Source organism: Rhea americana, unplaced genomic scaffold, assembly GCF_003343005.1.
Source record: "Rhea americana isolate MKP2758 unplaced genomic scaffold, rheAme1 scaffold_421, whole genome shotgun sequence".
NCBI classification, from domain to species: domain Eukaryota; kingdom Metazoa; phylum Chordata; class Aves; order Rheiformes; family Rheidae; genus Rhea; species Rhea americana.
In genome coordinates this window covers 1-12,984 of record NW_028186559.1, presented here as the reverse complement: position 1 = coordinate 12,984, position 12,984 = coordinate 1, and the positions used below count along the sequence as shown (strand labels likewise).

Below are 12,984 nucleotides of genomic sequence, written 5' to 3'. Positions count from 1 at the left end.
GCCCGCGCGCCGCAGGCTGCTCGCTGCCGCCGCCGCCGCCATCTTGGAACCGGGCAGGAGGCGATGACGTTACGCAGGGCGGGCCCGGCGGGGTGACGCCGTCAGACGGAGCCGAGCGCGGCGCTGAGGTGAGGTGAGCGGGGCCGGGGCCGGGGCCGGGGCCGGGGCCGGGGCCCCTCCGCAGCGGCGCCCTCCGGCAAACCCCTGCGTTTCCTCCCCCCCGCGCGACGGGCTGCGGCGCGGCCCCTCCGTCGGTCCCGCCGCCGGGGGGTGGGGGTGGGTGCGTGTGCGGGGCCCCTTCCTCCCCGGTCGAGCCCCGCCGGCCCCTCCGCCGCCGCCCCGACAGGCGAGCCGCTTTCCCCGGGCCGGAGCGCTCCCGTCTCTACCCGCCGCCTCCCTTCTGCGGTTGCGGAGGCCTCGTGTCCTTGGCGGAAGGAGCGGCGCGGTGCTGCCGGGCGCGTCGGGCCCCCCCGAAGCGCCGACGTGACCGCTCTTAAGGCGGTTAAAATCTGCTCGAGCTCCTTGCTGAGGAACACGGCTGGTTATACCTTCAAAGAGATAGTGAGAGCCTCAAAGGAGAGCTCCTTGCCCCTCCCAGCAGCCTCCCTGAAGCTTTAATCTACCCAAAGCGTYATGTTGGGAAGGTCAAGTGGCCTGAGATCAAAGACTTTAGGCCTTTGTCTGAAGCGACGGGTGAGAGAGCTGGGCTTGGAGRGAAGCCCTTGGGAATGAGAGGCTCCAAGGCTTGTCCTGACCGTGTAGCTGCTGTGGTGCAAGTCAAAGAAATAACCTGGATAATGTTGCTCACGTCATTGTGCAGCTCCCAGGTGCTTTAACTGCTTGTCAGACTAGCAAGAAGTGAAAACCCGGTCACTTATCTACTAACTGTGTCTCCTCCTTTCTCAAAATGAACTGGAATATTTCCAGTTTTCCTTGAGAAATTGGGTTTTATTACCATTTATTCAAATGCTTGCTTTTCAGCTCTGCAGTGACATTTCTTCRTGTAGCTAATTCCAAGTCCCTACAAACTGTTTCTGCCTCCTTGACTTAAAGGTTTAGTGTTCCCTTTCTGCGTGAGGGACTGTATTTAAAATATTCAGCAACTGAAGGTCCAGTTTGGTTGTTGCCTGCTGCGCTGAACYGAGCCTTTGGTCACTAGAACCTTCTTGGTTTGCAGTTTTGATGGGCTACACAGGGTATCTTTGAGAACAGAAGATTTGTTAAACTGTCAAAGCTGGAAACCTCCAATATTGTTTAAAACTCTTTCCTCACCCTGTTTTGGGGAGTATCTGTCCTGAGCTTCAAGGGCTGTTAAACRTATGTGAAATTAAGATAAGGACTTCCCTCCCTCCACCCCCCCCCAGCATACCGTGTATCCAGTCCTGGGACAGCCTCCCTAATGTGGCTCCAAGAAACTTAATCGTAGCTGGCAAGAATCCTCCTTGCTCATGGTGGAAGAAAGTTCGTGCTCACCTTATTCATGGTGACAAAGTCAAGCTTTGTGATGGTTAAGCAAGCCAGGTTGTTGTATTATAAAGCTGGAGATACTTGAAAGAACAAAGAGATTGTAGGCTTGCACACAGAACCTTGCATTTTAAATGAAAAATATTCACCCATGGCCCTATCAAGAATTTATTCTGTGTGTCCTACAGTCATTCCTAGCCATTAAACTAACTGCGGGCAAACTATAATCATGTCTTTGAGGTCTCTGGWAGCTTCCTGACTTCTGATTATATTTCCAGGGGTTGATGCAGACTGGTATTGTTTATGCAGTTTGGGCTCTGACTAAAAGTGGTTGTTGTGACATTTTGTTTGGGACCTACTGAGATATTTTGTTTGTGAGGCTACTTTGAAAGCTTGCGACTTGATATTGCAAGGGGAAGACCCAACTCTGGAACTCCAGGATGCACAGTGATTCCAGTAGATAGCCAGGATGCCCAATGATTTTGGATGCCCAAAAGAGCTTACATATAACAGGCTCTTCCAAAGCAAGCATGTAGCTCACATCAAATTGGAAGAAACAATGTGCAACTAGTATTCTCTCCAGTGCTCTCTGTTCCCCGTGGTTGTGTTAAATTACAGAGGAAGTAGATTGGACTGGATGAGTGAAATAAGAGGCTAKGTAACCTGTTCAGTAATCAGCACAGGTGGCTTTTATTTTGGTAGTCTGTGCATCTGTAAGTGCAGGTACCTTTATGTTAAGCTATATAAATGATACCTTTGTAATGCAGATTTTCTTTGCACTCCATCAGAAATACGGTATTTATTAAAATACTGGTGCAGAGACGGTTTTTCTCAAGCCTGTCACATTTCACTGTTTCTCACGGGCAGTGAAAATGTACACCCACTGAGTCATGTTTGGAGCAGAAGAGGCAAGCTAGTGCTTAACGTCAAATAATTATCSCTAGTCTGGAATTCTAGAAATCCTGTGTAAATCTTTATTTAAATCTTTAAGAAAAGTAGGTAAGGGTGTGTTCTTTTGTTTATTTGTTTTTTGTTTTAAGCAAGGCTTGCAGTGTCCCTGAGAAGCAGGCCTTCTAACTGCAGAGCAACTGAATTATGCTCTTAAATGTAGACACATTTTAATGCTGCATTAACACCCAGCTTGTGGAAACTCTGTGCTGTCTGTCTCCTGAAAATAATCCCATTTATTACAAGAAGGCAATACTCTGTGGATTAAGTCACRCTCCCACTGCCAAGCTCTTCTGGTGTTCTTGGCACCTAGCCTTCTTCAAAGAATCACAGAATAGCTGGCACTGGGAGGAACCTCTGGAGATCATCTGGTCCAAACACCTGCTCAAGCAGGGTTCCTCTAGAGCAGGTTACCCAGGACTGCATCCAGTTGGTTTTGAGCATCTYCAAGGATGGAGACTCCACAGCCTCTCTAGGCAACTACTCCCACAGTAAAAGCGTTTTCTTGTGCTCAATTGGAATTTCCTGTGTTTTGTTTTGTGCCTATTGCTTCTCGTTCCTGTCACTGGACACCACTGAGAAGAGTCTGGTCCCATCCTCTTGACATCCTCCCATCAGAGATCTATACACATTGATAAGGTTCCCCGAGAGCCTCCTCCRTCCTAAGCAGCCCCAGCTCTCTCAGCCTTTCTTCATTTAAGAGGAACTCCAGTCCCTTAATCACTTTCTGTCTCATTCTTGTCCATCTCTCCCTCACCACCCCTTCTCCTATCTGTCCCTGCCAGGCTTGGTGCTGCTGTAGAAATGGGGGAATATGGAATTGTACCCGGCCAGCGTGTGGCCATCATCTGGGACACCTCCTCACCAGCTGAGGCGCTGAAAGATTTGGTGGATAGAATTCAAGCGCTGGTGGGAGCTGATATCCGTGTGTCCGTGGAAAACGTTAACCAACTGTCTCAATGTAAGAATGATCTTTTGTTTTTTCTCTACTCTGAATAGAGAGGGCACTTTCATTCTGTGAGCTGCCCTGGTTTGTAGATCTACATTCAGAATAATGACACCAGAAGCTAACTCTTACATACAGCTAAGAAGGTGATTCACCCTACTCATGCTTCTCATAACTAGTGTCTTTAATCAGCTGTTGCTGTTGTGCACAAGCATGAGAGATGTGGAAAGGGGGTGAAACTGATGTATTAAGCAAGAGTGTGTGTATGTATGTATATAAAATTGTATCACCTTACATCTGTATCTCTTTTCAGCGGCTCATGGGGAGTCCAGTTTCGATGTAATTCTCTCTGGCATGGTGCCAGGTAGTACAGTTCAGCACAGCGCAGATGTACTGGCAGAAATAGCTCGGATACTTAAGCCAGGGGGCCGTGTCCTCCTGAAGGAACYGGTGGTTACAGAATCAGGTGAGAGAATCTGCATCAGTTCTGCTTTCAAACTAAYCAAAGAAATTCTTGTGAGGATTAGGCCAAAATGAAAGGAGCAGGAACGCTGACTGACATTCAAAATAAAGACTTCCATTCTCCTTRCACGCTAACCTGAATAGCAATGTTTTTATCCTGTGTTTAAGTTGGTAGCYATCCAAGATGTCTACAGGGATTCTCCTTCTCCCGAAAGTACAGTTTTGTTCCTAAACCACACAGAAAAGTTCACGGACATTGTTCTTCTGCTAGAGCTTGTAGAGTTAAATATTGCTACAGGTGTCATATTTTTGAAGAGCTTCTGAACTGATTTTGAAAATAGGTGWCCTGAGAAAAGTACTGTGCCTTTAGATGTAACGAGTTAGCAACAAATGCTGAGAGAGACTGTCTCAGAAGTCAGCTGAGAGTGTTACCCAGAAAAAGGTAGAAATGTGTGGACTAAGTCTTAAGAGTGAAGCCAGAGCACCTGCAGGTRTTGCATAGGACAGCTGGAGAAATACACTAGGAGGTGGATACAAGATTGTTTCTCTGTCTTAGGCATGGCTTGCATTCAAACGTTGGTGTAGTGAGTTGCTTTAGGCTGAAAGGGGGAAATAACTCCCTATCTGATAAGAATAGGAGCATCCATGCTGACTCTCTATTTTTGTTGGCATAATCTACAAGGTGATTTAACTGGAAGCAGAAAGCTTCTCCTTGAGGTTAAAAAGATTGGCCAATGTATTGAAACTAGTAATGGCTCTGTAGTGCTGGTAGTACCTTACAGGGGGAACATTTCTGGGATTCAGAAATGACCATGCAAGGTCAGGAGTAGAGGGGGTTTCTTGTTTCCAAAGTCCTATCTGGCAAGCAGGAATCTGATGGACTTAGGATAAAGTACAAGTGAGACTAGTGTGAGAAGGCTATTTTGTGCCCAAAGGAAGAGGCCTGTTATGAATTTGTGATTTAAACAACGATTAATATCCTTTGCCTTCTAGAATGAGCTCTTGAATATTATGTTTCTGAAGATAATGTTCATGTAGTAGTCCATGTTTTGAAAACTTCAGGAGTTATTCACTTTAATACGTTAAAATGTTTTTAGGAGGGAGRTGGTTTTTTAAATGGGTGTTAGCTGGGTTCAGAAGGTTTTGGCATATATAGAACAGCTAGAACTAGCTTTGTAACCTCAGGCCATTCTAATGAACAAGCTGCTGACTCTTTGTTCTGGTTTGTTCCTGTTATGAACTGAAGAGGGCCTATTTTAAACCAAAACGTTGGCTTGGGTGCTTCCTTACAAAGTTCTTGCTCTTCTGTGTTTCAAGCACCATGCCTGTTTCTCAATGACCTTTATTTTTAATCTTCCCTCTTCTTACCTCCTGCTTTTGTGTCTTCCAGAAAACAGCAAAATCAAGACAGCAGCCAAACTCCCTACAGCTCTGACCCTCTCTGGGCTGGTAGAAGTGAAGGAGGTGTGTGTGTATTAACTACATTAAGAAATTCCCTCATGCTGTTATCCCGAGAAGTAGATCAGGGGTTTCTGAAAGACTTGTTATATATTAGCTCTTTAGCCACTCAGGTTTGCTGTAAATATGYGCGGACACTGCTTGACATAAAAACTTAGTGCAAAAATAAGGTTTTCTTTAGGGCTGAAAATTAAAAGGAACCGGTCTCTTATTGTGACTGCTGTCTGGTGTCACACTGAGCAACTCTTTCTGTTACACTGCGGCTGGGACTGACTCACCCTCTGCAATAGGGGATGGGTAGCCAGAGCTAAAGGGAACCAGTCACAGCTAATGAAATGTATCAAAGCAGTTCTGGACTGGGCACTGAAACAGGGTGGCTCTGCATGAGGTTAACCCAAGATCTTGCATTGCAGCTGCAAAAGGAACCTCTGACCCCAGAGGAGGCCCAGTCGGTCCGAGAGCATTTGGGATACCAAGGCAATGACCTCCTCATTGTTCAGCTAGAAGGCAGGAAACCGAACTTTGAAGTGGGATCCTCAAGTCAGCTCAGAATTTCCTTTGCCAAGAAACCTGGTYCTTCAGGTAAGAAATGGGGAATGTTTGGATTGCCTGCCTCTCAAGTGGCAAGCATCTCTTGAAATAGCGAGACAGTTTTGGGGTTGGGAGTGCTACGGTAAGAAGTACAAACTTAGAGTGAGGCTTTCCAGAGTTGTTTGACTTCCATTTATTGGGAGTAGACAGGAAAATGACTGGAGTAGCCACCACCTTTTTCTTTGTTTTGGCTCCAGGAAAGCCCTCTGTGGACCCGGCAACTGCTAAGCTGTGGACTCTCTCTGCCAACGATATGAATGATGAAGAGATGGTATCTACATTTATTTGTGAAGTTTTGCTGTTCCCTCTCCCTTCTGTTCTTTCCTGCTCTAGATGGTCTCAGCCACACCACTTGGCAAGCTTTACAGCTTTAGAGCTAGAACAATATCCYTAGGGCAAAATTTCTCTGCTGCTACTGTCCCCAGAGGTGCAGTGAGTGTGGATAAGAGTGCAGGGCTGCAGCACTTCAAAGTTAATGCTATTCAAGTAGTACATTTTTTTAATGTAATGCAGCAATGTCGTTATATACTGACAATCCCTTTCCTGTCTCTTCTCTTCTGTTGTGTGTTTCCAGGATCTTCTGGACTCAGATGAGCTATTGGATTCGGAGGACTTGAAGAAGCCAGATCCATCATCCCTGAGAGCTCCATCTTGCAAAGAAATGGGCAAGAAGAAAGCCTGCAAGAACTGGTCAGTGTTGGGATTAGCTTACTGGTGAATCTCTTTAACAGTAATATTGAACCTCTAGAGCTGCACCATTTTTAAAAATATTGTAGCACTTTCTGCTCTTCAAAGCAAGCTCATTTGGTTCGTATCTATTTTTATCTTAGCAATCTGAATGCAAGTCCAAATACAGTAAGATTTTGTTTGTTTGTTTTGTTGTTGTTGTTGTTTTTTAAGGTACTGAATTTAGAAATGCTGGCCAGGTGAGGTTGCTTTGCCTTACTCTTAAAGTGTCCAGCATGTTAATTGTCCTTTGAAGACCTTAGGGCTTGCTTTATTTGAAGAGTTGTGGAGGTTTAACAATACCAATCTAACCATTCACTAAATCTTACTAAAAACCAAAACACTTTTAATTAAGCAGTTCATGTTAAAAAGTTAATCCARGTACAGAAAGGTAATTCTAAAAGTATCTTCCTCTCACCATTTGGCTAGCTACACTGAAACTGCTAGAAATTACTGCGTTGTTCTCATGGTAGTGATGGCGTGGTCATGGGGTAGAGGACAGCTGCACAGTTTGTATCATTTTCACTAAAATCCTGATTCTTTCTCAGATTTCCAGAAGAAATAATCCGTGTAGGTTTAAAAAGATCACCAAGTACTTTAGACTCATTTTTTCAATTTATTTCAACCAGAGGAATGTACTTTAGCACTTATTCTCTGACAACATGGTTTGTAAATAACGTGAAATTCCTGGTATCAGCTGTGTCCTGCGACAGAATGAGGGCTGTTACCTGTTGTGCGGGAGCAGGGCTGGAACAGGTATCGATGACTCATAACCTTTAAGCAGAAAGATGCAAGTAACTTTTTTTATTATTTTCTACAGCACATGTGGCTTAGCTGAAGAGCTGGAACAAGAGAAGAAGAGCTCACAACCCAAATCTGCCTGTGGAAATGTAAATGATCACTTTTGTTTCTGTACTCTGGTTTGTACTGTACAATCTGTATTTTAAGAACTGTGTTTTTGAGTGACCGCTCCCTAAGCTGGCTTTCTGTTTTCAAATGCTGCCCATACAGATTCCGCACAGCTTCTTGTCCTACTTGTCTTGGCTCTTAAAACAGTTTGCTGCCCTGTGCCCACATGCTCCTTATCAGTGTGCTGTCTGTTACAGCACACCACCACCCATACAGGAGGCAGAGTGAACAGTGAACCTTTACCAACCTGCTGGCATGCTAATCAGCAATTTGCTCGTTGAAGATTGCCTTATGGGAGTGCAGGAGGACTTGGTGGTGGTTAGGGAGCTGCTGAAGCCCAGCACCTGGCAGCATCTGGGTGATGCCACCCTCCTGTGGGGCTGTGGTGGAAACTGGCTTCTTTCATGTGAGTGCAGGGCCCTGTGCAGCTCTACTAACAGACCTCACCGAGCATGTGTTGAGAGCAGGCAGAGGGGAAGTGGTTTCTGTGCTGATACGTACTGAGATGTGGATCATCTCTCTAGCTGGATAAACCATATCACAATGGGAGAGAGCTGAAAATTGCCCATGGTTTTTGATTAAACAGAAAATGCTTTTCCTTCTCTTGCCAGTGCTACCTGGGAGATGCGTTCCGCTGTGCCAGCTGCCCTTACCTGGGGATGCCAGCATTCAAACCTGGAGAGAAGATTCTTCTGAAAGAGAACCAGCTGCATGATGCCTAACAGATATCTTTGAGTGTCATGCAAAGGACTCCCTGCTTTTCCATCAGTCTGAGATGCAGAGCTTCTTGCAGTCCTCTTCATCTTCTCAAATTCATGCTCTCCAACCAATACTCTTCATGAGGAGGGACACTATGGGCACTGACACTGCTGTGAGCTCATCAGATRTAATCAGCCCTGGGGTATCTGATAATCTTTGTTGACAGGTGGTCTCCTATGTATTAGACTTAATGTTACAGCTTGTTTTAGGTGGCTTGACTTGATATTGAGACACTGGCCATCACAGCATGTCCCACTAGGAGAGGGAAGTGGAATTGAGTGTCAAGCTGACCTTACGTGTGCGTGGCAGGAGCCTCATTGATACTTCCTGCTATTGATTGCCTGCTGCGTGCTGCTCTTTGCCATAATTATCCCTGGTCAATCAGCAGCTCTGGCTTAGCTTTCAAGGTGACACTGCGCTCCTGCCCTCTTGGAAATTTGAACCTGCTGTTCCTTGCCACGTGAAGGTTGCTCAGCAGCTCCTGTTGTAAGTCAGGAGTAGTAAGTACACCTAGTGATACACGGTGTACATGGAACTCCTTTGCAAAGTTTGGCAGGCGTGATGAATTTCCAAGTGTTTTGGGAGCCTGCAGGTGATTCCGCCCTCTGTTTCCATCAGAATGAAAAAGATTAACTCAGATTGAGAAACCTCCTGCCCTTAAGGATTTAATAGGATCCCTGCATTGTTCCCCCACACCTTTCCGTCCAGCATGAACCAGTAAGGGCACAAGGGTAATCTAAGACTGTTATCTCTTCTGGTGGTTACAAACTRAGTTACTTAACAGTGTCCAATAAGAGAGAATATAGCAATAACTTAATTTCTGGATGATCTGTGGTCACTATTTGCTTCCTCTCYGTGAGATATTGACAGGTCTTTATTTATTTGCATAATTACTGTTAGTGAAGCATCCATGCGGGTATGGGATGAGAGAGCTGTTCTYGTTCTGTGCCAGGCTTTCTCCTGTTCAGGGAAGGAAAGGTGGGAAAGCCAAATCCAGCATCTCGAAAGAGGATTGCTCTGTCTGGAACTGCCACTCTACAGAGTGTAACTTCTTGCCACTATGCTGTCTGAGTTACACAACAAACTCGTGCAGGTTGTTGGGACGAAAGGCTCTGTTCTTAAAATAAAGGTGACCAATAATAAAGCATTTGTTTTAAAACTGGCGTTAGTGGCGTTTGAAACATGTCTCCTCTTTTTTTTCTATTTTTTTTCCTCCTCACTCTCTACTCATTTTACTCATTTAATCTGAGCTTGGGTCTGTTTGTTATTTCTGGAGCAGTTAAAAAGTTGGGCTACACAGTACATCTTGAAATTCTCCTACAAAAAAATTGTTCCACTGAAAGTATGATTCGAATACATGGTACTCATTAGAAAGAATAGAATCAAGATGTTTAGATTCCCTCTTTTTTTTAATTCAGTATTAATTTCAGGAAGAGGCTTTCTCAAAGTTAAGAGAACCAGGCTTACAGGGAGAGGAATGAGTGTGCAGGAAACCTCAAGGTGTGGAAGGTACCCTGCATGGATCAGGAGTAGACACTGCTGTGTTACACTTGGTACTTTGGAGCTGGAGGTAAATGTGAGGGACTGGGAGGCTACAGTGACTTCCGAAGTGCTTGTAAATACAGGGGAAATGTGTTGGCTACCCCCTGGCAAGAGCACAGCTTTCATGGAACATGTTCCTCGCCCTGCTCCTAAATCCTTGGCTCTGCTCATGGGAATGGCAATTTCCATGGAGACACCGATCTCGTGATAAACGTATCCCACAGATCTGTTAGCGCGCCTGTCTTGTCATCAAACAAAATGGGTAAAAACCTCCATGAASCTTTTAAAATTATTACTTTTTTTTTTCTTTTCAATTTTACTGGCAGCTGAAGATAGGATCTCTGCTGTGGTCAAGAGAAATGTGGCTGTATCTGGAAAAACAGGTGTAAGATGCCAAGGGGTGCAGAAAAGGAATGACTGGGATTCTTTTCTTCTTTTGGTAATTAAAGAGTGAAACGAGGATGGCAGTCTACCTCATACCAGCAAGGCTGGGATTGTCATTTGTCCTGATGCAGGGCATGAACTGAGCTGGAATTTGGGGTTACGCCTTCAGCGGGGGAGGCTTCTGCATTGCTCAGCAGACCACAGCCTGCCTCAAAGGCCATAGCAACCCACTGGTCAATGAAAACATGTTAAAGCAGAGACATTAAGGCATTTTCTAGCTCAATGTGGCTAAACTGGTGGTCTTGGGTAGGAGTGTTGAAGTTTGTAATGGTCTCCAAAGTTTTGGAGCTGAAGTCCTTTGCAATGCTGCATTTCCCGGAGCAGCAGGAGGGCAGTGCCCTTTCTGGAGACAGAACTGCTCAGTGCCTGGATTAAATGAGCTGAATGTTTCCATGTGAGAGGTCCCAGATAAAGATAGTCCTTGAGCCAAGTTCTGCTTTCCCTTCAGGAGTAAATAAGATAACGGAGGGAGGAAGCAACAGAGGCTTTTGTTTTTGTGATGATTCACTCAGCTGGAATTTACACAAGCTGTTGAGTTCAGTTAATCATGGTTTAGGCCGTATAATCTTGTTTTCTTCTTTAAATAGTGTTACTTGCTCCTCTTGCTATTTGAGAGGCCCTCAACCAGGGATGGAGTTTGGCAGTGGAACATCCTTCAGGTGGGAATATGGTACTCTCARGCTGAATTTGATGAATATTTATCCTTTTAGTCCCCTTCCTTTGCTAGTCAAGTGTCTACTATAGGCACACTGCCTTCCCTCTCGTCCTTCCGTCCCAGTCCYGATCTCTGGCCGCCCACCGTGCATCTTGGAGGCTGATGGGGCTTGTCCCCAGGAGCTGAGTGACCTGAGGCCAAGTTCTCCTTCCCTCGCAGCTGGGAAGGCTGTGGGGAGGCCGACAGAGGGGCGCGGGGGGGGTGTTCTGCGGKGACTTGGGAAGGATTGGCAAGGGAAAAGCGTGCTGTCTCAAGGACTGAGAAAACCTTGCCTTGCAGGTCCGGCCCAGCCCCTGCGCTGCCCGTTGCCCTCTCTTAGGACCGCATTAGTCTTTCCTGAGGTGTTTTTTTCCCAAGCGTGTGGACCGCTCTCCTCCTGGGGTAGTGGCTGGCTGGAGCCAGGCCTCCTGTGGCCTTTGCACAGAGGGCCGACCCTGTTGCTGGCCAGGCCAACGTCTCCGTGTCGCTGCAGGTTGCTGCGAGCTGGCCTTAGAAAAGGTTCATGCGTTTTTGTCACATATTGACAAAGTCCTAATGACCYCGTTTGGGTGTATTAACCTTTCTAACCCAGCTCCCCAAAGGGAATTGCAGTTAGGAAGTCAAAGGCACTTCCTTCCGCTGCTYCCATATATATATATTTTTTTCTCARTTCAACCTATCCRGAGCAGGGAGCAGCAGTGGAAATGAAAAAGAGCCCGCTGGACCYGTCGAGAGCCGACAGCGCGTGGGGRACGTGGYCGGGGAGCCCTGCGGCCCCTCCGTACCCCTGGGGGATGCTGAAGCCCTCCGTGCGGAGAGCGCTCCCGGCCCACGGCACCCTTCTCTCAAAAGCTGCCTGGCCTTTAACTGGTGTTTGCTCTGCCTTCCCRGCTGAATAATTGGCCGCCGTTATCCGCGAACAGGCAAATTAATGTTTCTCCCTGATTTATGAATTGAGATCCGTGAGGTGAATGCTCATTGCTTTGCGTATTTATAGTTAACAGACTTCTCTTTGTACTGTAAAAATGCATTATTAATTGGAAAATAATATTTTTTGCCATGCGCTGGTTGCAAATCAAGATCTTGGTATCAACAAATTACTGAGTTAAGCCRTGGGAAGTTATTGCCTGTCTTCAACGATGGCAGCTGTGGACTCGTTCCTCGTTTTCTTCGAGTTCTGCCTTGAGAGACGGGTGTCTGGTCTCCCCTTCAGGCGACGGGAGGACTCCCTTTCACCGGCAGGTCCAGCGCAGCCCGTGGCCTTCGGYACGTGCCGCCCGCTGGGCGCGGATGGGGGCTGGAGCGGTAAGACGGGGCTCTGGGCGAGCACGAGGGCTGCGCAGCTCCGCTCGCCCTGAGTGCTGAGGAAAGCCGGGGAGCTCCCGTCCGCATCGAGACGGGATTCGGGGGCTGCCTCTGTAACACACGGAGGTGTGAGGGGAAGAAAGGGAACACGACTGAGGCGTTTGGACCAGGACTGCTGCACGTATTTCTCCATGCTGATCCTCACCTCCTGCTATTTCCAATTGCACAGCACAAACAGYTAAGACCTGGGCTTTTCTCCAGCTGCAGAATCTCAGGAAGACATCAGACTTAATAAATGCAGCATTGCAATAAAGTGGAGTTGCACGGGACCTTGAGAGCGCCTGTTGCAGGTGAATGGATGCGTGCGTTTCCCCCTGGTTCGCTCTGCGTAGGCTGTTTCGAGGCTCGAGTCGTGTTTCAGGTTTCTTTGATGGCATCTCCGTTCTGCTGCCTCCCTCCAGCGGCTGSGCTCGAGCACGCCCGGTCCTCTTCACGGCCAGCTTGTCGCTCCAGCACCAGCTGCTCGCTGCGGCCAAACTGGGCCAAAGCCAACAACCACAGCAGCTCTTTGCACCTCTTCTCCTTCAGTACGGTGTTTTAGACAGGAACGCGATTAGCTGAGCGCAGGGGGCCAGGGGACAACGGGCAGAGGAAAAGCAGAGCTGCATTGGCCGGGAATCGAACCCGGGCCTCCCGCGTGGCAGGCGAGAATTCTCCCACTGAACCACCAATGCCA

At 47.0% G+C, this 12,984-nt stretch overlaps 2 protein-coding genes and 1 non-coding gene across 4 annotated transcripts in view; 1 reads left to right on the top strand and 2 right to left on the bottom strand.

The window, feature by feature from the left end:
* COQ9 (coenzyme Q9) overlaps positions 1 to 813 on the bottom strand; it is a 9,985-nt gene extending 9,172 nt beyond the window's left edge. The window contains exon 1 of the mRNA XM_085315217.1: positions 809 to 813. Coding sequence (XP_085171343.1) covers positions 809 to 813 — 5 coding nt within the window. The remainder of the gene's footprint in view (positions 1 to 808) is intronic.
* CIAPIN1 (cytokine induced apoptosis inhibitor 1) lies at positions 33 to 9,426 on the top strand. Of its 2 annotated transcripts, none has more exons than XM_085315204.1 (9): positions 33 to 133; positions 3,198 to 3,373; positions 3,672 to 3,824; positions 5,211 to 5,284; positions 5,692 to 5,860; positions 6,067 to 6,140; positions 6,444 to 6,559; positions 7,416 to 7,485; positions 8,116 to 9,426. In XM_085315204.1, exons 2-9 carry the CDS (start codon positions 3,217 to 3,219, stop codon positions 8,224 to 8,226), a joined length of 924 nt encoding a protein of 307 aa, XP_085171330.1. In that variant the 5' UTR covers positions 33 to 133; positions 3,198 to 3,216; the 3' UTR covers positions 8,227 to 9,426. The 2 variants fall into 2 exon arrangements, with proteins under 2 accessions (XP_085171330.1, XP_085171329.1); XM_085315203.1 differs by having other exon boundaries at positions 52 to 128.
* A 3,485-nt stretch (positions 9,427 to 12,911) lies between these two features.
* On the bottom strand, positions 12,912 to 12,982 carry TRNAG-GCC (transfer RNA glycine (anticodon GCC)). The gene has a single exon. It is a non-coding gene; the product is annotated as a tRNA-Gly (tRNA).
* Between the last annotated feature and the right edge of the window lie 2 nt (positions 12,983 to 12,984).